We start from the raw sequence: 22,512 nt of genomic DNA, 5'->3' as shown, positions 1-22,512 counted from the left end.
TAAGGTTCTAGAAGATTTACATGCGATTTGTGCCAAACGAATGAAAATGTATAAAACAGTGTTTAAAATAATGTTTTAATACAAATGGAATAGAGGAACATATATCAAACAAAACAAATAGAGCAAATAATGTAATTAACATAAACTAATAAGAGCCTGGACAGTGAGGCCAATATTTAAGAAAACATCTAGAGGTCAGTATTAAAAAATCGCCAAGTGCTATTTAGCTAAATAAGCGGGACTTAAGCGAATAAGTAGTGGCCGCTAAATATGCGCCCTTGTTCAGCGGCTGCCACTTAGCTGTATAAGTCACTTTTACTGCTAAAAAGTTAGCCGCATAAGTTATGAGCATGTAGTTGGTGGATCAGGGCAGAGCAAGTTAGCCATACAACTTACGTGGCTAACTGCCGATATTCAGATTTAGCCACATAAGTTATGCGGCTAAGCCAAATGCAGGTCTAAACTTAGGCCTGGATTTACAAAAACACCGCGGCGGCGTGAATCCCGCAGTAACGGGGGGCGAAGCGGGGAGTGGTCCTTCGATAGCTGGCAACAATCGCACCTCTGCGGTGTGATCGCTGCCGGCGTCGCGCCGAATAACTACACCATAAAAGGTGTACTTATTCGGCGTGAAACTGGCAGCGATAAAGAAGTGAACCTTTCGCTGTTGGCGAAGTCTTTGCGGCATCAGCCCCGGTGCCGCCCCGACTCCTCTTCTTCCGGGGCTGATGCTGCCCCGACTCCACCCCGATCTTGGTATCACACACGATAAGGGACTTTTTGGTGCAATCCACATAGAATATGATTTGATATAAAATGAACCCCTTAGCTGGTTATACTTATATAGCTAAGCGCATGGTTATATGAATGTATTCAGCTGCTTAGCTGTGCCGCTGAATATACATTGTTACTTAGTCAGATATGTTATAGCTGGCTAAGGGCCAGATTCATTAAGATTTTTCTCCCATTTTTGTGTCTATGGGAAAAACCCTTAGTGATTCAGATGCTATACTTACTTAACCAGCCAGCTTTGAATATTAATCTCTCCACAGATAAGTTATCCGGCTAAAGTTAGCAGCCGGATAATGTAATATTATCCTGAATATTCAGTGGGATAATGTAAATATAAAAACTAATCTAATTATTTTTCTACAGTACAAATACAAAGCAGCTTATCGGAAGCAGCTGGGTCACTACGTGGGATTCCGCAGTCTCCTGGATGACCCTAAGTCAGTATGGGCCATACACGTGGCCAAAATCCAGAGCGACAGAGTGTACAAGAAAGATTTTGAAAAATCCAAGACCAGGTTTAGTAGCCCTGTGGATATGTTGGGAATTCTATTGGCTAAAAATTGTCAGAAACTGGTCAGTGACATTGACTATCGTCACTACCTGCACCAGTGGACATGTCTGCCTGACCAGAATGACGTCATCCAAGCAAAGAAGGCCTACGAGCTGCAGAGTGATGTAAGCTATTGCTGCTACTTGTACCCCGGATAATTATCTATTTATGATTTTATCACTTTCTAAGATTACTTCTTCCATTTCTAGGCAGTATACAAATCAGACCTGGATTGGCTGAAAGGAGTCGGCTGGGTTCCTATTGGTTCGCTGGAGGTTGAAAAGGTGAAGAAGGCCGGTGAAATCCTCAGCGAAAAGAGTTACCGTCAGCCTCCGAACACCTTCAAGTTCACCTGTATCCCCGATACCATGGAACTGATTCTTGCTAAAAACAATGCACTGCAGATAAGCAAGGTAGGTTTTACCATTTTCCACCTAAGCAAATGAAATAGAATTCTGTCAGAGGCAGTGATGGGATAGATGCTTTCTCTCTTATGAGCTAATACAAATTCCTGCCGCAAAACCCATGCACCATGACTGCCTAAAATGTCCTACTTTATTTTAATTTGTGAAATGTGATATCTCAGAACTGAAGTGTATAAAACCCTTAAAAATAACTTACAAAAACGAAAATATTGTAATTTTTGTACAGCATATGCTCTCTAGATAGATATTATGTTCACATCTAAATAGTTCTCTTTTCTTTTAAATAACTCACACCATATGGTGCTAAGATGTTAAAAGGGTAACTGTAAAAACAAAGCCTGTTTTATGTTTATTACCCAATGTATTGCTTGATTCCTCTTCTGCAGCACCTATACAGAGAAGCCTGGGACCAAGACAAAAGAACAATCCACGTTATGCCAGATACTCCTGAGATCATGCTGGCTAAAAGCAATTCGGTCAACATTAGCAATGTAAGAACAATTTTCTAATTAATAATTATTACCAGAGTAGGTATTATGTAAATTTTTTAGACACCGATGTGCTAACCCGCGGGATTTCACGCCCAGTTTTTCTGTGGATGCAAATGAGCTCCATTTACTGCAAGGCCTGACTGAAAAAAAGAGAACTACATCTCACTGAGGTGTAGTTATCTTTTTTCTGAAAATTGGTCTGCAAAACCATCTTCATGTGCTGGTTTTCATCAAATGCAAAATTATTTATTTATTTATTCATAGGCATTTGATATTTTGCCTTTTCCCGAAATTGGTCTCAAGCTGGATTAAGACAAATTAAAATGAATAGTGGCATTTGAACAATTTACAATCAAAATCAGAAATTACAATTAGAGTAGCATTGGGATCCAGCATAGGGAACCCATGTGGATAACCTGAAGTCCTTCTGTGTCATTAATTTGAATGTACATATCTTTCACACAAAGCAGATTATGCATAAAAGTTTACTATTTATGAAGTGGCAAACTTGCAAATTTTGTGCAAGACAAAATGTGCAAAACCCGGACATTTTTTAGTTTTTGTGCATTTTAGGGTATTTTTGCACATTTTATTGTGCAAAGTTGTTTGTGAAAAAAAACCTCTCAGTCTCCGATGGCTTTATGTTGAACCTGCAATTTCTTTGTGAGTGTACGTTTGAACTTCTTCATATTTTTCTCATAAATGCTCATTTTGCAGAAACTTTATAAACAAGGTTGGGAGGACATGAAGCAGAAGGGATATGATTTGAGAGTGGATGCAATTTCTATCAAAAGTGCCAAGAAGTCAAGGAACATTGCAAGTGATGTAAGTGGTACCATTTCTAATTTCAAAGATTATGCTCAGTGTATGAACAGCCAGTTCAAGGACAGAGATTCAAAATCCATTGCAAATAATGCTGGGTTCCAAAGTAGGAGTAACTACCCAGGAAATGGACCTTGGAGTCATTGTGGACAATAACATTGAAATCCTCAGCTCAGTGTCTGGCAGCAGTCGAAAAAGCAAATACAATGTTAGGAATGGTTTGAGAAGGAATAAATCTGAGAATTTCATAGTGCCTCTGTATAGATCTATGGTGTGAATGCACCTTGAGTATTATATGCAGTTTTAGTTGCTCCATCTCAAGAAAGATATAGCAGAACTAGAAAAGGTACAGAGAAGGCCAAAAAAAAAGAAAAAGAAAATAGGGCTAGAATGGTTCCTCTATGAAAATTAGGGCTCTTCAGCTTGGAGATGACTGGGAGGGGATATGATAGGAGATTTTAGAAAAACATACCCTTTCAAATACTACTAGGACTAAAAGATACTCTATGAAACTAGCAGTAGCAGATTTAAAACAAATTGAAAGTACTTTATTACTCAATACCCAATAAGGCTGTAGAATTTGTTGCCAGATGATATGTGAAAGCATCTAGCACAGCTGGGTTTAAAGGGGTTTGGATGAAAAGTACAAAAACAATTGTAACCAAGTGGACGTGGGTGAAGCCACTACTTATCCCTTAGGGTAAGTAACAAGGAATTGGATGTGCTCTTTGGGATCTGCTGAATGCTTCCTAATGATCCAAATTGGCCACTGTCGGAGATAGGATGCTGGGATCAATGGACCTTTGGTCTGACCCAGCATGGCACAATATATATATATTGCATAATGTATAATATATAATCACATGTTTTATATGATTGAGAAATAAATAGTCCAGGAAATTCTAATGTTTTCCTGCAGTTATTTCATGAATTAATTTTCTAGTTATGAGTATATACTAGTTAATAATTATTTAATATAATTTTATAGTATTTAAATTTTGGTTTTATGTGGTATGCATATTTTAATCACAAACAAATCTTTCAGAAATTCAAAATTATTATTATTATTTAACAGTATATATATAAAAAAGCCTATGTGAAGCAAAGAGGCCATCACGTGGGATTCCGCAGCCTGCAGGATGATCCCAGGTCATTGTGGGCCGTTCATGCAGGCAAGATCCAGAGTGACCTAGAGTACAAGAAGGACTTTGAGAAATGCAAGACCAAATATAATACTCCACTGGATATGTTGGGAATCCTATTGGCCAAGAATTGTCAGAAATTGGTCAGTGACATTGACTATCGCCACCACCTGCACCAGTGGACATGTCTGCCAGACCAGAATGATGTCATTCAGGCAAAGAAGGCCTACGAGCTGCAGAGTGATGTAAGTAAAATAAAATTGCATTTTTAATCTTTGAACTGAAATCTTATCAACAATGATGTTAGGTATACTAAGAAATATATATATTGGACTACTTCCATCTTGAATTATGTTAATTATGTTATTATAATGTTTCCACACACATGGTACCCAGTGACTTGGTCATAATTTGCATAATAAAGCCATTAGGCACAAATCAATGTTTTTCTTCGTTTAGATCTGATGTTACATTTAAAAATGAGTCACAGAGGCCTAACCAGTGAAAAAGCTGAACAACTATTTCCTACCACTGCTCTGAAAATATATGCACTTGGATCAAATGTGATACCCAGCTTGATAGTAGTTTTAGATGCTGATTTTCAAAAGGGCATGTGGTATAAATCTAGCCCAGGCATGAGCAAACTGGGAGGGCTTCTTGAACAATCCTGAAAGGGGGAACCCCAGCTCCCCAATCAGGGAAGAAAAAATGGCCCCGTTGTCGAGGCTCAGTGCCATGAAGGCGCTCAAGCTCGGGAGGGAGCTGCCAGAGCATAGTAACATCATTGTTTCACCCACTCCCCCTGCTAATTGTAAACCAGCATGATGTGATTCTGTCATGAATGCCGGTATATAAAAACCTTAAATAAATAAAACCTTAAATAAATAAGTATTGCCATGGCTTAGGAATGTGTCTTTTTTTGGTGGGCCAGGAAGATATACTGTGTGGCGGGCCCAAGTGGGGAGCTGCTTACTCTGCAGCAGAACCGGGCATGGGAATACTGCGGTGCTCCATAACCCAGGAAGATCCTGCCACCTTCGGGCGCAGCACAGGAGGACTTTACTGCTGCCGCTGGGTCCCTTCCCAGGGAGCGAGATCACAGCTGTTGCCTTCCAGGAGAAAAGAAGTCATGAAATTGGGGAGGGGAGTGGGCAAAGAGGCCAGAGAGAATAGAGAAATGGAGGGGAGAGAGAAATAAGCAAATCAAAACATGAGAAAATTTTTAAAATGAGCAACTAAGAAAAATACAAAAATAGAGAAATATAAGAAAAATTAATAAACCTAATAAAAAAAAGAAAAAAAAAGTTGGGGAGGGTAGGATGGAGTGTTTCCTCATCTCCTAAAAAATATTTTGCTGGCATCTTAAGTTTTTTGAAACATTTTTCAGCCCTCACCATTATTATTTGTCTCTTTCTAGATCAGGGTTTGTCTGGGTGTGGAGTATGTGTGTTTGTTTGATGTACTGTGGTCTATATCTCTGACTGTGATGTGGTCTGTCTGCCTGCATCTCTTTCTGGGTGTGATGTGCCTGCCTGTGCTTGTCCGTCTGGGGGTTTTGTGTCTTTGCTCTTTCTGTGTCTGTCTGTGTGTATCTTTCTTCTGTATGGTGTCTGTCTAGGTATAGTATGTCCGTGTGTCTGTGCCTGTCTGGGTGTTGAGTTTCTTTTTTTTTTAATTTAATATTTATTGAATTATAACATTTACATAAGAATGATATAAAACAAGAATACAGGTAAATTCTTTTCGAAATTTTTCCATAATTTTTCAATTTGTTCCAGTCCACGTCTAGGAGGAGAGGAGAAACTATTGTCTCATAGTGTGTCTTTACTTTATTTAACAACCATTCCCTTATTACCAATTTAGGATTTATCCCTAAGAAAACGTTCCAAGTGAGTAGGGTCTAAAAAAACAAATTTGTTATTTTGATACATAATTTGACATTTGCACGGGAATTTTAAGAAGAAGCTGGCCCCTATATCTAGAGCCTGCTTCTTCAAAGATAGGAATTGTTTCCTACGGGCCTGTGTGGCTCGGGAAACGTCGGGAAAGACTTGTATCTTATGTCCACAAAAAATATTATCTTTATTTTGAAAATATTTTGTAAAGAACAAGTCTTTCTCTCTTTTTAAAGAAAAAGAAAGTAATAAAGTTGCTCTTGTATCAATTCTGTCCAAGGAGTCTTCCAAAAATGTGGATACTCCTGGGCTTTGCAATATGTCAACTCCCCCTTCTAGCCCTTGGATCGTTTTACTTTTAGGTAAGTAATACATCTTAGAAATTACAGGAATTTTTTCTACTTCAAAACTTAAAATTTCAACTGCATATTTTTTATACAATTCTTCAGATGACATTAACCTGGACACAGGAAAATTCAATAATCTTAAATTGAAAGATCTTAATTCATTCTCCATTGATTCTAATCTATTATGCAGTATCAAATTATCTTTGATGGATGATGTATTAACAGCCTGCAAATTATTTACTAAAGGGCTCAAATTTGCCACAGCCTGTTCTACTTTGTCAGTTCTATTATCTAATTCCTCGAGCTTTGCTCTTGTTTCATCAGAAAAAGCATGTATTTTAGATATTGATCTAGACATTTTCTTATCTATTTTCACAGATAACTTCCAAACATCCAATAATGTTACATTTTCTGGCTCCTCATTATACTCCTCCCCTTCACTAGTAGCATCAGGAATTAATGATGGCAATTTGACTTTAGTATTACAGGCTGTGGCCTCGCCACCCAATGTTAACATTTGGAAATGTGTATTTTCCCCTGGGGTCTCCCCATGTCCTCTAGGGCTTGGGGCATGACTCCCAGAGGGTCCTACCACTGCTTCTTCTGTTTGTACACCATCCATTACTGGCTGTAAAGGTGGTTGTGTGGACCTGGGGCTGAGGGTAACTTCTAGTATAGAGTTTCCCTCCTGACTCCCTCTTACGGTGGACTCTGACATAAGAACTATATGAGAGTCCATCGGTCCTATTTTTCTTAACAATGGGGCTGATGGCGATGAAGTATAGCTCTTACTTTTCCTTTTCTTGCCCATAATTTTCCTTACCTAGGTGCGCGCCCCTTTGGCGCGCGGCTTCGGCAGCGCGCCGGCGGCTGCACGCCGCAGGGCCCTTCTTTTTATGCTGTCCCGGGGCTCCTGCTGATGATGTCACACCGGGTCCGCCCCTCGATCCGGGTCTCCACTCTCCGAGCCCAGGAAACAGTTCTTTTATTTCTCAATTCGCTTCCAGCAAGCAAAACCGGACTCGGGCAGCTCCCAGCACTAGAGCCTCTCTCTCTCCTCACCTCGGATTCGATCGCCGCAGGGCCCTTCTTTTTATGCTGTCCCGGGGCTCCTGCTGATGATGTCACACCGGGTCCGCCCCCTCGATCTGGGTCTCCACTCTCCGAGCCCAGGAAACAGTTCTTTTATTTCTCAATTCGCTTCCAGCAAGCAAAACCGGACTCGGGCAGCTCCCAGCACTAGAGCCTCTCTCTCTCCTCACCTCGGATTCGATCGCCGCAGGGCCCTTCTTTTTATGCTGTCCCGGGGCTCCTGCTGATGATGTCACACCGGGTCCGCCCCCCTCGATCTGGGTCTCCACTCTCCAAGCCCAGGAAACAGTTCTTTTATTTCTCAATTCGCTTCCAGCAAGCAAAACCGGACTCGGGCAGCTCCCAGCACTAGAGCCTCTCTCTCTCCTCACCTCGGATTCGATCGCCGCAGGGCCCTTCTTTTTATGCTGTCCCGGGGCTCCTGCTGATGATGTCACACCGGGTCCGCCCCCTCGATCCGGGTCTCCACTCTCCAAGCCCAGGAAACAGTTCTTTTATTTCTCAATTCGCTTCCAGCAAGCAAAACCGGACTCGGGCAGCTCCCAGCCCTAGAGCCTCTCTCTCTCCTCACCTCCTGGGTGTTGAGTTTCTGTTCCTCTCTGGGGTGTCTGTGTTTATATGTGGGCTGTCTTTTTCTCTCTGTGTCGGGGAATGGGGTAAACATATGTCTGCGGGGTCTCTATGTCTATGTCTGTCTGGGTATCTATTTTGCTTATTGTTGATCTGGGTGAGGGGTGTCTGTGTCTGTCTGGGTATGAGGTATCTATTGCTCTCTGTGTCTGGGTATAGTGTGTCTGCCTTTCTGTGCCCAAGTGTGCGTGTGTAAGTGTGAGCTTACTCCTTTCAGCAACTTAAAGAGAAACAAAATGGGGGCTTTGAGCAGTGTGGCTGCCTAGTAAATACCCTTCACATATGTATGTGTGTGTGTGTATCGGTGTGTGGGGGCCCAATAAATTGCATGAATGGAAGGGGGGCCACCGCTCAAAATATTTTCTCACCTCTGATCTAGCTGGCTAAGTTTTAGCCGGCCAGATTTAGGGAAGTTCAGCCACAATCCAGCTGGATAGATTGCGGCTGAATATATACGACTAAATATAACCAGATAAATTTGAACATTACTAGATTTAAAACAGCTAATCCTGTGCACAAAGATAGCCACCAAAAATTAGCCAGATATGACTGAAAAATAGCACTGGTTGCTCCCCCTGCTCCAAACCCAAACTGAGTCCAATTATGGAATTACCCAGAATTTGAATAGTTAAATCTAGCTTCTCTGTAGGTCTAGATTTTCAAAGGAGCCAGTCTAGCCATCTAATTCCATAATTAGGTGACTAAATTGCCTTGAAAATCTAGTCCATAATGCTTTAGGCTTTCTAACACTAACCTGGTTTAGATGAGAAGTGAAAATAGGTTTCATATCCTTAATGTTGTCAATGACAGGTGCATAAAAGCACTACAAACCCATGTAATTTAACACAGCTCTGTGTGATTAGCAGCTCTAGTTTAGGGAACTCCAAAGTGAGTTCTGAAAATTAAGGGCCTATTAACTAAGCTTTTTTCCCCATACTCACAGAAAGGGAAAATATTTTCTAAGACTGAGGCTTATTAGCAAATTTAGGACCTAATTTAGAAAGGTCTTTTCCCACTGACACAGAATGGGAGAGGAGCCTCAAAAAATCAGACCCTTACTTGTTGAAATCATTACTAAAAAGGTCGACCTTGAGATTGACTGTTTCTATTGGGTTAAAATAGGACCCAACCTCACTAAATATCTAAACATTTAGAGAAAAAATTCTCAATAAAATGTATTTTCAGTTTAATTTCTTCTGGAAGCATGCACTTATTTTGCTTGTATGTATAATTTTGAATGTATTTTTGCAGGCGATATATAAGTCTGACCTGGAATGGATCCGTGGCTGCGGCTGGATGCCCAATGACTCCATAGAAGTGAATAGAGTGAAGAATGCCCAAGACATCCTGAATGAGCGACTGTACCGCCAGCCTCCAGAAAAACTGAAATTTACCAGCATTGTGGACCTGCCAGCTATTGTCCTGGCAAAGACTAATGCGGAACAAATCAGTGATGTAAGGCTTTTTACACATAAGCATATATTTATTTTTTGGTGGCATCCCCTCTGTAGAGTATAATTTACATAACATGGGAAATAAGCTTTCTACAAACAAAACTAGAATGATTTTGGAGACCACCCCACTGCCTATAGTCATTAAGTAAATAAAATATCTCCATCTAAGTATACTTCTCTATAAGACTCTTTTAAAAGACTTTCTCTGATGATGGCAATTCGGTTGCCCAATCATTTTAAGGGCCCTCTAAATATCTGGAATAAAATCTGTGGTGATCATTTATTCAGTTCTTTGGGTGTGGGTTATCCTTGGTTAAAACTGGGTATACTGGTGTTCCTGACTATAGTTAAGGTCTTACCCTAATTTAAAACAAATCATTTTGGTTGTTTTTAATTCCTCTATGCATTATGGCTCAACATATCTTTGATTTCTATTCCATCTATATAATGCACTTATATCTTATTATTTGCCTTGTCTAACATTTCATGACACTCCTGCGAAAACCTCTGAAAAATCCAATCAATATATACATTGTAAGATAAAGTCCAACACTGGTGTACTTGTTCAGGCTGTTACAAACATATATTTGGAACCTATGTACTAAGCATTTTTTGCTTAAACACAAAAGGCCAGATTTTAAAAAGCATTTACATGCGTAAAACTAGGTTTTACTTGAGTAAATGGCTTCTGAAAATTGCTGTGACAGTATGTTACATTTACTTATGTAACTCCTTTGAAAATTACCCCAAAGGAGGTAATTTTATAATTACTCACATTTGTGCAAAATCTGCAAGTACTTTTTACCCATAGACATCACACTAATTTTAAAAAGAAAAGTATGCATGTGCTTTCCCTTTGAAAATTATTCCAGAAAAATTGTACACACACATTTACACCTTCTCTTACATATTTTTTCAGAGAAAACGTATGCACATACGATATTTTTGAAACTTCCAATGTATGTACCTAATGCAAACCCTACTTACAAGAAGTCTTTTCATGCTATAGGAAAAAGAATGCACATAGAAGCTCTGTGCTCATAGCTTTACCCACAGGAAGGGTAATTTTCAAACAGCCTGAATAAGGTTAAAGTCTGAGGATACTTTCTATCTGCAGACTTTAGGCTGAATTTTCTTTGCATTTAAAGACACTTTGAAAATGTTCAGGTTGCTCCTGAATCACCCACAAGCTTAGACACCATGCTCAGAGCAGATGTAATTTCTTCATCTAGATTTATGTGCACATTTTTAAAAATCACAGCTGTCAGTGAAGGGATCAGTTATTGCTTGAGTGCAGTGGATAAATTCATGCTAAGTGCCGGTAGCTGGCAGAGCTATCAGCACTTAGTATTCAGCAGAGCGGGAGCAGGTAACAGCCTCTCCTGCTCCTTCTCTGCTTTCGGGACAGTGCTGGGGGTGAGGGGTGAGGACTTTTGGCAAAATGTTTTTACAGGTATGGGTTGGGGAGAATCTGTGCTGCTTCCTGCAGGACAATTTAAAGTTATATTGGGGGCAGGAGGTGGGTCTGTTTTGGATGCAGTACTAGGTCTGCATATATTAGGAAGGGCTGCTTGGCCATGCAACATTTTTTATTCACATTTGGGGGTGGAAGTGTTGATAGTTTTTTTTTTGGGGGGGTGGGGGGTTGTTATCTGGCTAACTTTCGGTTGAAATTTTCACAACCAGATACCTTTATCCAGCTAGTGATGATAATTCCAGATAAATTTAAGCCATGACCACAAAATGCTTCTTTCTTGCCTGGCTAAATATTAAGTAGGTAATTAATGACTTTAGTCAGTTAAAACTTTACTGGGGGTCACGTGGGGTGATGTGCTAGGGAAGACGCGCTCTCCCGTAGCTCCGGGTGCCACGGCCGGAAAATCACAAATATTACCTCCAAATACCGGCGAATCCAAGCGGCGACCACAGGAAAGGTGCTATCGGATGTCGATTGTTAAATTTATGCATAAATCCCCACAACCTATGGCCTCCAGGAGCGGGAAACGGGATAAAGAAAAGGAGAAGGTGAAATCTGCCGACTCTAAGATGGCGTCCGGCACGGAGGAATCGGGCCCTTCTTCACCTGTTCCCTTAACCGTAGAACTCCTGCAGACGACTTTGGAGACAACGCTGGATGTTAAACTTGCGGGGATTCGACAGCAACTGGCAGAGGTACAGTCTAAGATCTCTGAATTTGGTCCGAGGATGGACGGGTTAGAAAACAGAGTCGTGGAGGTGGAGGAGGGGCTGAGCGAGCAGGGCGCGAAAGTGACTGCGACGGCGAAATCGCTGCAGGAATGCCAGCAAGAACTAGACGATTTAGAAAATCGCCTAAGAAGAGACAACTTACGTTTTTTAGGTCTCCCTGAACAGGTGGACGACCAAGGCCTCGGGATGTTTTTGGAGGGGTGGCTGCCGGACGCGGTTGGTCTCCCAGAGCTCCAGGGCGAACTTAAAGTTGAAAGAGTACATAGGCTGGGGATTAAACGCCCGACTGACCCCAGACCCAGAGTGGCGATAGCAAAAATTTTGAACTCGGCTATCAAGCAAAGAATCTGGTTGCATTACAAGAAAAATCAGGAGATTACTTATAAAGGCCATAGAATCCGGATTACTCAAGACTATTCGGCGCATGTATCCCAACAACGGAAGCAATTCTCTCCCGTATGCTCCAAATTGTTTGACCAGAAGATTCGTTTTACACTACAGTTTCCAGCCATTCTTAGGATTTGGCATGACAATACTACCCACGTGTTTCGGGAACCGGAGGCGGCCATGACATTTTTGCAAACCCGTATGAATGGCTCTGTCTCTCCTACAACCTGACTTTCGGCTTGCGGATTCTTCCTTTATGAACACTGGTTTCCCAGGCAGGACCAATAGCTGGCCTAACCGGAATGGGTTACAGCTAGCTGGAGACGATGGCTGCGCGAGTGGGACTTTCACTTGGACTGTCCATGATGGCAGGCTTTTAGACGCTGTTGTCTCTGAACCTGCAATGTTATGGTGGTTTATTTTTGAGTTATGCTTCAGTTGTGGAGTAAATTGGACTGTTCCGATAGTTATTTTGGCCGTGGCACCCGGACACCCTTTACGGTCCCCCTGATCTGGCACCACATATGAGAATGTGGAATCGATCATATCTTTATTCTAAGGTTCTTAGGGGTTTTTTTGGGGGGAGGGGGGGAGTTTGCACACGGGGTGGGGGGGGGAAGGGGTAGGGTTCAGTTTGGGTATATCTGGTTATATGTTTTATGGTGGGTGGGGGTATGGATGGTGGGTACAGATTGGTCGAATGGAGGGGTATATAGACAGCGATATGGTACAGCTCACAGTAGAGGCACTTCAGGGATGTTATGGAGGGAATGGGGTGATTGGTGTAGGGCAGAGGCGGCTGGGACCTCTGACCCTAGCCATATGTTCAGAAACGTTTTTTGTTCCTGTATCACTTGGTTAACCTTATGGTTCGCTTAATTTCGTGGAATGTACATGGCCTTGGTTCCCCTATAAAGCGTAAGAAGGTTTTATCTCATCTAAAAAAACTACAGGGAGACATAGTTTGTATTCAAGAAACCCACTTAAGTGCCAAAGAATCTCTGAAACTACAAAGAGATTGGGTGAAGACGTGCTTCTTTGCTGAAGCGCTACATAAAAAGGCGGGGGTAGCGATTCTTATAAGCAAATCCACCGACTTTGTACCCACTCACTCTATGTCCGACCCTGGTAAGTGGCAGGGCCAACAAGTTACTATTTGCTGCCTCTATGCACCTACGACAAATCCCCAGCGCTTTCTTAAATCTTTAAATGGTCTCCTTTTGACTCACAGGGAGGGAACACTACTAATATCTGGGGATTTTAATTGTGTGATGGATGGTTCTCTGGATAGGACACAGATCAGTGGGCAAAAGCTTTCCCGGCGAGGAGAAGGGGTAGAGGGGGTATGTTCCCAATTAGGAGTTATAGATATATGGCGGACCCTGCATCCCTTGGATAGGGATTATACTTTCTTTTCCAATCCTCATGGAACATCTTCCCGTATAGACTATATGTTAATAGATGGGGAGGTTTTCCCGAAGGTAGCTAAAGCAGATATTGAACTGCCGGTTATTTCTGATCACTCCCCTATCTCATTGACATTGAATCTGGCGCCCCGAATGGCTGGGCAAAAACACTGGAAGTTTCCTGCGCATCTTAGAAATGACAAAGATTTCCAAGCTTTCTTAACTGACAAATGGCTGGATTATGCTAAGCATAATGCTCAACATGCCTGCACGCCACATTTATATTGGGAAGCGGGTAAAGCCGTCCTACGGGGTGACATTTTGGGTTATACCAGTGCCAGATATAAGCGGCTCAATGCAGATATATTACGCTTGGAATCCCTTACAAAACGGGCTCGGAAGGCTTGGATTTCGAATCCTTCTGACGGCGAGAGAAAGGCATATTTTAGCGTCCTTAACCAACTGAACACAGTGCTCCATATTCGAGCCAGCCAGTCTTTGCAGGTAGCTCAACATAATTACTTTCAATATGGGAACAAGTCGGGCAGACCATTAGCAAACCTCGTACCGGCGACTCGATCCAAATCATTAATCTATTCCATGAAAAACTTTCAAGGACATTTAGTATCTGCAGTTAAGGACATAGGAGAGGTTTTTCGGGAGTTTTACTCTGCCCTGTATCGGGCGGATCTTTCCACACCAACCCACAATGAACAGGAGTTTTTCTCTGATATCCATTTACCCCAGATTACTGCACAACAGAAAGAGTTCTTGAATCGCCCTCTTCAATCTTATGAGGTGATGCGGGTTATTACATCCATGGCTTCTGGGAAATCACCGGGCCCCGATGGGTTCTCGTACGATTTCTATAAAATGCTTAAGTCGCAAATTGCAGTTCCCTTAACTGACTTCTATAAAGACGGCCTGACAAGGGGTTGTTTTCCCCGGGAATTTAACCAAGCCCATATCATAGTTCTTCCTAAACCAGGGAAGGACCCTCAAAAGCCGGAGGCGTATCGACCAATGTCATTACTTAATAGTGATTTAAAGATCCTGGCCAAGGTTTTAGCAGACAGATTGGCTTTGATTATTCCAACGTTGATCACGGAGCAGCAAGTGGGGTTTGTTCAGGGTCGATCGGCCACCAGTCATATTATTAAGCTTATCTCTGCGCTACAATTATGTCAGCAAAAGGCGATTCCTGCGCTTGTGATAGGTTTTGACTCAGAGAAAGCGTTTGACCGGGTGTCGTGGTCTTACATGTTCTCTGTGTTGAATAGATATGGGCTGGATGGGGACTTTGTTAACTTTATCCGGTTATTATATATGGCCCCTCTTTCACAGATTATAGTGAATGGAGTAAGTTCGGATTCGGTAGAGATCCAAAGGGGAGTCCGGCAAGGTTGCCCCCTGTCCCCTCTGTTATACATTCTCACTATCGATCCACTCTTGCAAAAAATAGTTGACCACCCGAGGATCTTGGGCTTTAAAGGAGGACGGGACACATTCAAAGTGGCAGCTTTTGCTGACGATGTCCTTGTCTTTTTATCTCAACCCGCCAAGTCCCTACCTCAGTTGTTAAGTATACAGGAACTTTTTGGCTCCTTTGCGGGGCTCAAAATAAATAGGGAAAAATCCGAAGCCATGGATGTAACAGGAGAGCTCCGTGACAGCTGGCTGGGTTTGTTTCCCCTCAGATGGGCTCCTGGCGTGTTAAAATATCTAGGGGTGAAAATACCACGAGATTTGGGTACTATCTACGGGGTCAATATACGACCACTTATGACATACACTCATACCACACTTGAGCGTTGGCGGGCACTGCCCTTATCTTTGAAGGGGAGGGTCCATTTATTTCAAATGGTCATCCTCCCCAAATGGTTATACGTTTTACAAATGGTGCCTCTCCTGCTCACTTCACATGACACTCATACCCTCCACCAAGATCTGCGGAAATACCTGTGGGGAGGTCGGAAGGCGCGTATTTCATTACACAGTTTACAGCTACATAAACAGAAAGGTGGCTTAGGCTGTCCAGATTTGATACTCTACAATTTGGCCTGCATGTTGAGACTGGTACAGGACTGGTTGTGGGACACGTCGCATTATACACCGAATTCTTTGCTACGAGACTGGTACGGGGTTCCCTCCCTTAACTCTTTGCTACACATGAAGGACACTGATGTCCCACAGCAGATCAAAGATCACATAGTGGTAGTCAGTTGTAGGAAGGTCTGGTTACAGATTTGTAAAATACTTGGGCAACCTAAGGGTATTACTCCTTTACTTAGCCTGACTCATAACTCATACTTCCTACCGGGTACCTATGGTATGGCCTTCCACCGTTGGCGACAATTAGGACTTAGTTATGTCTACCAAATGTTACACCCCGCTACGGGGCAGTTGTATAGTTTCTGTGAGCTTCAACAATTATTCCATATTCCCCAAGTGGACTATTTTGCTTATTTACAGATTAGTCACTTTATGCAGGCATGTTGTATTAACTGGAAACAGCTCCCCATCACCGAACGGTTAAGAAATCTGTTTTCGACCCGGGCTTCTCGAAGGCCAAAAATTTCTCAGTTTTACCGAGAATTGGGTGACGGGATCTCTGATACCAGCTTGAAAAAGCTATATAATAGATGGGAACAGTGGCCTTTGTTTTCCTTACCTTATGCAGTTTTCCTCAAATGCTTTTCCCAGATTGCTTCTATTACACTCACAGAAGACCTGAGAGAGACCCAATATAAATTTTTGTGGCAGGGATTTATATCCCCTGTGCGGGCCTGTCAGGCTCATCTTTGTGATTCCCCTATCTGCCAGAAATGTGGACTTTCACCGGGGAGCTATTTCCATGTATTTTGGGAATGTCCGGCTATTCAAACCTTTTGGAATGCTATCAGGCTTTTTTGTGAGACTATCTGGCAGGAGTCCATCCCGCTAGACCCGCAGTTGTGGCTTTTTGGGATCCCACCGGATAACATGGCGGTGGGCCCTCTGCGTGCAGGGCTCCTGGGCTTCTTGTCTAAGGCTGCGGTATTGGGAAAGAAGGGGATACTCACCTGCTGGTTGGGTACGCAGGGACCAGTGTGGGATCTCTGGTTTAAACTTATGTTTAGGCTTTGTTCTCATGAACTCTATATATACCGGCAACAACCCACACCAAAGGTGGACGTAGAGCAAATATGGCACCCTTTTTTACAGCATCTCCGACCTAGCCCGTCCGTAGTGTAGGGACCGCTTGCATCCTGGCATCACTTAACACCTTCCTCGTAGACGGAATACTAGGGCTGGGACCTTGGGGAAGACGGTCCTCCATTACTGGCTTGACATTCCTGCCCGTGTTCATATGCTTATACTGTACTGTGTTGATGCCTCTTATGTTTTGGTTTATAACCCATATTTAACGGACCACAACCCATATACCCTAGTCTGTACCTTCAGGAAGGGGGAGGGGAGGTGGGAATAAGTTGGGGTGGGATAAGGGACGAGGGTTTGGGATAGGGGAGAAAACAAGAATCTCTATTTGTATTTGGACATACACGGTTATGGATTCCGATACTTGATTAGGCTCATGGTATTGAGGTCATGATATATATGCAACTGGCCTTCTCTGTGTTGGTATCTTCCATGGGGATGTACCTGGGCGGGTGGATATCCTATTGTGTTAATCTATTCTGTACGTAAATACCTGGATTCCCAGGCCATCCGTTTACCTATTCTTTGTTGGTTGTCATATAGTTATCTATATTGTTAACTGCGCTTCTTGAGCGGTTGTGTGATATGTTTATGTCTGAATACAATAAACACAATGTTCAAAAAAAAAAAAACTTTACTGCTTGCTGGGGTCGGAAATTCAGACCTTTGGGTTTGTCTGGCTAAATTCAAAAGTTGGACAGACAAACCCTTTTGAATATCAACCTCAACAATTTTTATCCTGTACACTTTTCTAACGTTAAATAGTGCAGTGAAGCTCGGGTCCTCTTAAAAACAATCGTGAAAGAATAGAAAACAGTCATGTTGGAATGGGATTTCAGCAACTGCAGAAAATTCATCTGGCCTTGCCTCACAAAATAATTTGCAGAATTTTTCCATTAATGTACTAAAACTATAAATACTAGATATGAATTGGATAGGGCAAGATCCTGCCAGCTATGCCAGTCCCTGATAACCCAGAGCTAGTTGGTAGCTTTAACTACATATAAAAAGAGCTATGTTATAGAGGAAACAGATTTATTCAAGAGAGGTTTCCCATTTCTAGACTATTGTTATTCATTCTCATGCCTAGTGCAATTAGGTAGCCAATATGATTTAGGGGAAAAGTACTAGAGAATGAAGAAAGAAATTTAAGAGCACATACATTTCCAGCCTCACAGCTAAACCCTGTTTCCTCAGCCACACGTCTTCTCTGTTGCAATGAAAAAAATAAGTGAGCAATTCTTCTTGGGTTTGGATTTGAACTCCACCCTAGCTAATGAAGGAGCAGGAGTGAGTGCAAGGGTAGGGTTGTTGGATAACTGCATTTGATTGGATTGGGTTCCTTCATGACTGACTTAGAGCTTCATGTGTACCTGGCTTGGAACTTTTTCACTTGTTTGGATGTGAACATCTGCAGATTTTGCATTCAAGTGCTCAAATGCTTTGAATAGTGTCTATAAGTATTCACATAATTCTGCATTAATATACATATATATACTTTTTTTTAAAGTCAAGCTGAAGAGGACTCTGATTATCTAATAAAAATTAGTCAAAAATTCCTAGATCCAAATCAAGATTTAAACCGATCTGGATTTAAACCATAAAGGAGGATGTTCCCTAATTCATAGAAAAAAAAATTGAAAATATGTCTTCTTTGTTCTTTAATTATGGATTCCTGTTACTCTTTCTGGTAAAAAAAAAAAAAAAAAAAGGATATGTTAATTTTTCCAGAATGTGTTTCCAATGGAATAACTCAATATTTATTGTGTTACTAGTCTCTCTATCGAGATGCTTGGGAAAGAGAAAAAACACAGTTCACCCTTCCTGCCGACACTCCTCAAATGGTGCTGTCTAAAATCAACTCTGTCAACATCAGCAATGTAAGATTTAAATAAGAGTCAAGTGCTTTTGTGTGGTGTATAATTGTACAGTGAATATGTTTGTTTATTTGTTAACTGACTGATCCTATATAGGATCCCCTTTATGGTTAGAAAATGAATAAGAAGCTAAGCTTCCAGTGACCCTTAAATTAGTTTCCCATCATCTGTCATCATCTACCCAATGTAATTCATGATATTGGTCTTTCTTCCTTTGATTGCAAGTTTTCAACTATTAGCCTTCTATTCAGAGCTATGAGGCGATTTCCAATGGCATTCTCTGAGAGTAAACAGATGTTAAAAATTGCTCCTCCCCCCTTGGGTTAAAGCAACCCATGTAGTCAACAGGGGGAAAAGGGTGGTGCAGGGGGAAGGGCCAGAGTGGGATCAGTGCCGGTTCTGCAAGGTACTTGTGGGGAGTTTATTGTTAAGTACCTGATCGTACTTCCTAGAGAGGAATTTGCATCTTCAAGTTCTGTGGTACCTTGGTACTTACGGATCATGCTGGGAAAGAAATTTTTGAAAATAAACTTGCAGGCCAGCTCATGAAACATTACCCTATATAAAGGCAGCTTTAAGGACCAGTTTATCTATCGAATATTCTGTGCCTGTAGCAGAACTCTTTTTAAATTACACGTTACACTATAAAACAATGTTAAGAACTTCAACATATCTGTATGTCTTTGAGATATATATTTTAAATTATTTAAATAGGAATAAACTTTGTGATATTTATCGTAGGCCTGTCACTGTTCCTACTGGTCCTTGTCAGGCACATAATCAAATTCTCCTATAATAATTGTTGCCTAAATAACAATGCAAAACGGTTGTGAATGTTGCAAGTACCGTAGGTGTAAGTTCATTCGTTTGCTTCTTGTTTATAGAAACATTATCAGCAAAGCTGGGAAGATGCCAAGAAGGATGGGTACGACTTGAGGATTGATGCCATCCCAATCCAGAGGGCCAAGGCCTCAAGAGAAATTGCTAGTGATGTATGACTTTTTATTTCCATCTTCAGGCATCCTCTCTTGTGTCAGTTCATGATATTATAAAGAACACTCAGTACAGATTCAGAGACGTCAGATGAAGTCAGTGGCTAGAATATATTTAGAAACATAAACAACATAGTATATGATGGCAGATAAAGACTGGAATACCCATCTGGTCTGCCAATTTTCCATTTCTTTGGCAGTATCGCCAACCCTGCTTCATCTCCATCCAAAGCTAAGGATCCTGTTGCTTATTTCTTGCTAACTAAAGGATGTGCATGCTCCCAAAAACATTACTACTATTTAAGAACAGAGGTTAAATACCTTGTTAGTATTTTTTTATTTTACTTTTTTTCTCAGTGCTTGAAAAATAATCTTTCTATGATTGTTTCAGGCCAAACCAGTCAAAGAGTAACTGCTAAATAGTCCATAATTTTATGCAGCCTTATTCACCAAGCCACATTAAAAATTGGTCATTGTAATGCATGTTATTAACTGCTGATTTTAATGCTGCTTACATTATAGCAAATAGGACCTATTCACTAGTGTTTTTAATAAAGGCCGGGATTTTCTAAGGTCGCAAACCTTCGAAAATCCCACGGTAATGGGGGGGCGGGCCTGAGATAGCCGGCAGCAATCGCACCTCCGTGAGCAATCGCTGCCGGCTTTCGCATCCAGTAGTGCCATCGTAGAAGGTGGTGCTATTGGGCGCAAAATGGGCAGCGAAAAGGGTTCTTACCTTTTCGCCATTCGCAATGTCTTCACGGCATCCGCCCCAGTGCCAACCCGACTCCTCCTCTTCCGGGGCAGATGCCGCCCCAACTCCGCCCCTTTTTAGTGATCGCACGAGAAAAGGGACTTTTCACATGGAAAGCTATAGAAAATGTCCCCCAAAGTGAGTTATCACGTCTTAAAGTGTGGTAACACAGTAGCATATTTTAGTGAATAGGCCTGTAAAAATGTCATAAACCTTATTTAGTAAGGGCTTTCCTGTCAGCAAGTAATGGGGAAAAGCTCTTGGGGGCTTGATAGTCAAAGATTTTGGAATAACTGGGAAATGCATCAAGCGGAGGTAGAGCTCTGACGTGTGTTAAATAGCATATATCACGTGATGTCACATGATATGTGCGATGTTTTGCATGGCCCTGCCCAGATTCCCTTGCTTATTACAATGAGCTGCTTTGCATGCGATTTGCATGCATGAACATTGGAAATGTATGCAAAGCAGCTCATTACTAGGCAATTTCAGGTTAATATTTTATTAAAGTTGACCGAGAAAGTGTTCAGCTGTGATAAAATAAGACCACCTGCTGGGGGAATCATAAAATGTATTACGGGAGCCCCGGGACCTAAATGCAGGTACCGAGGCTCCCGTTTTACATTTAAAGTTCTATGCGAAAGGAAAAAAGTGCCCAGCAAAAGATGAAGTTGAACAGGGGTCATGGCTAACCCCCAACACAACCCAGAGTCACCACTCGAGGCAGCCCCGATACCCCAAAGTAAAAAAAAAAAAGATTTAAGTGGATGTGCAGCAAATGCCCCCTCACCCCCAACCCTGTACTCATTAAAAAGTGTTCCCCCACACTCCCTTCCCAAAAAAATATGACCTGTGACTGCCCCCCACTCCAATAGAAGTCCCAGTTAGTTGGGGGTATAGTGCTCCTTCCCTCTCCCCTCCCCTCCCCTTCCCTTATCCCCCCAAAAAACATTGGGTCTGTGAGACCCCCAACCCCCACCAACCTACCTCCAGCTGACTCACACGGGATATTGTGCAGCACAGCTATGCTGCCAAATATCCCCAAATAAATTGCTACATAGCTGGATAAGTCATTTCTGGCTCACTCTAGATCTGCTATTGAGCAGGACTAACTAATCAATTTAACATAGCCAGATACGTTTGAATATCTCTACTTATCTGGCTATGTTATCTGGATATGTAGCTCCTCCCCCACCATTTAGTACTTATCCAGCTAATTGGCAACCACTAACGGCTGCCAGAAATTCAGCCGCCTCCACTTAGTCAGAGAAGTCCTCACTTATTCAACTAAGTGGCACTGAATATCGACCTCTCAATAATTCAGGCTCTATGAGTTCTAGAGATGTGAATCGTGTGCCAGATCGTCTTAATGATCAGATTCAGCTGGGGGGGGTGGAAAAATCTGATCGTTAAGATATGTGAATTGGAATCGTTTCCGATTCCAATTCACATCGCTAATTTTTTTTTTTTTAGGGAGGCCCGCGCCGCTTAAAAAAAACACCTACCCGACCCTTTAAATCGACCCCCACCCTCCCGACCCCCCCAAAACCTTTTAAAATTACCTGGTGGTCCAGGGGGGTCGATTTAAAGGGTCGGGTGGGGGGTTTTTTTTATCGGGCCATCGGCGCCATTTTAATTAGTGGCAGCCAAAATGGCGCCGATGGCCCGAGAGCAGGAGATCGCGCCGGGACACCCCCCCCCCCACTGGACCACCAGGTAATTTAACATTTTGGGGGGGGGTTCGGGAGGGTGGGGGAGGGTAAGGAATTGGTTTTAAAGGGTCGGGGTGGGTTTAGGGGTTGTTTTGGTGTGCCGGTTTTCCTGCCCTCCCCCAAATAATTCCCGTGCCCTATTTAACGATACAATACAAATGCCCCTGACGATAAATCGGGGGCATTTGTATTGTATCGTGCACTCTAACGATTTAGGACGATTTTAAAATTATCTGGCGATAATTTTAATCGTTCAAAAACAATTCACATCCCTAATGAGTTTGATAATCAGCCGCCGTGCAGTCTGGCTAGTTAGCCAGATAAAATTAACTGAATAA

The 22,512-nt window shown here is 42.1% G+C and overlaps 1 protein-coding gene across 28 annotated transcripts in view; it reads left to right on the top strand.

Moving 5' to 3' along the window:
* The window catches only part of NEB (nebulin), a 421,259-nt gene that overhangs the window by 195,999 nt on the left and 202,748 nt on the right, over window positions 1-22,512 (top strand). For 27 of the 28 annotated variants that reach the window (XM_029605471.1, XM_029605466.1, XM_029605487.1 and 24 more), the window contains 8 exons: window positions 1,156-1,467; window positions 1,552-1,755; window positions 2,154-2,258; window positions 2,976-3,083; window positions 4,156-4,467; window positions 9,438-9,641; window positions 18,615-18,719; window positions 19,601-19,708. In XM_029605471.1, the coding sequence (XP_029461331.1) occupies window positions 1,156-1,467; window positions 1,552-1,755; window positions 2,154-2,258; window positions 2,976-3,083; window positions 4,156-4,467; window positions 9,438-9,641; window positions 18,615-18,719; window positions 19,601-19,708 (1,458 nt within the window). The remainder of the gene's footprint in view (window positions 1-1,155; window positions 1,468-1,551; window positions 1,756-2,153; window positions 2,259-2,975; window positions 3,084-4,155; window positions 4,468-9,437; window positions 9,642-18,614; window positions 18,720-19,600; window positions 19,709-22,512) is intronic. The other variant, XM_029605485.1, reaches the window with a different exon arrangement.

Source organism: Rhinatrema bivittatum, chromosome 6, assembly GCF_901001135.1.
Source record: "Rhinatrema bivittatum chromosome 6, aRhiBiv1.1, whole genome shotgun sequence".
Classification (NCBI taxonomy): domain Eukaryota; kingdom Metazoa; phylum Chordata; class Amphibia; order Gymnophiona; family Rhinatrematidae; genus Rhinatrema; species Rhinatrema bivittatum.
The sequence above is the reverse complement of the archived record's forward strand: the minus strand, read 5'-3'. Positions and strand labels throughout refer to the sequence as shown.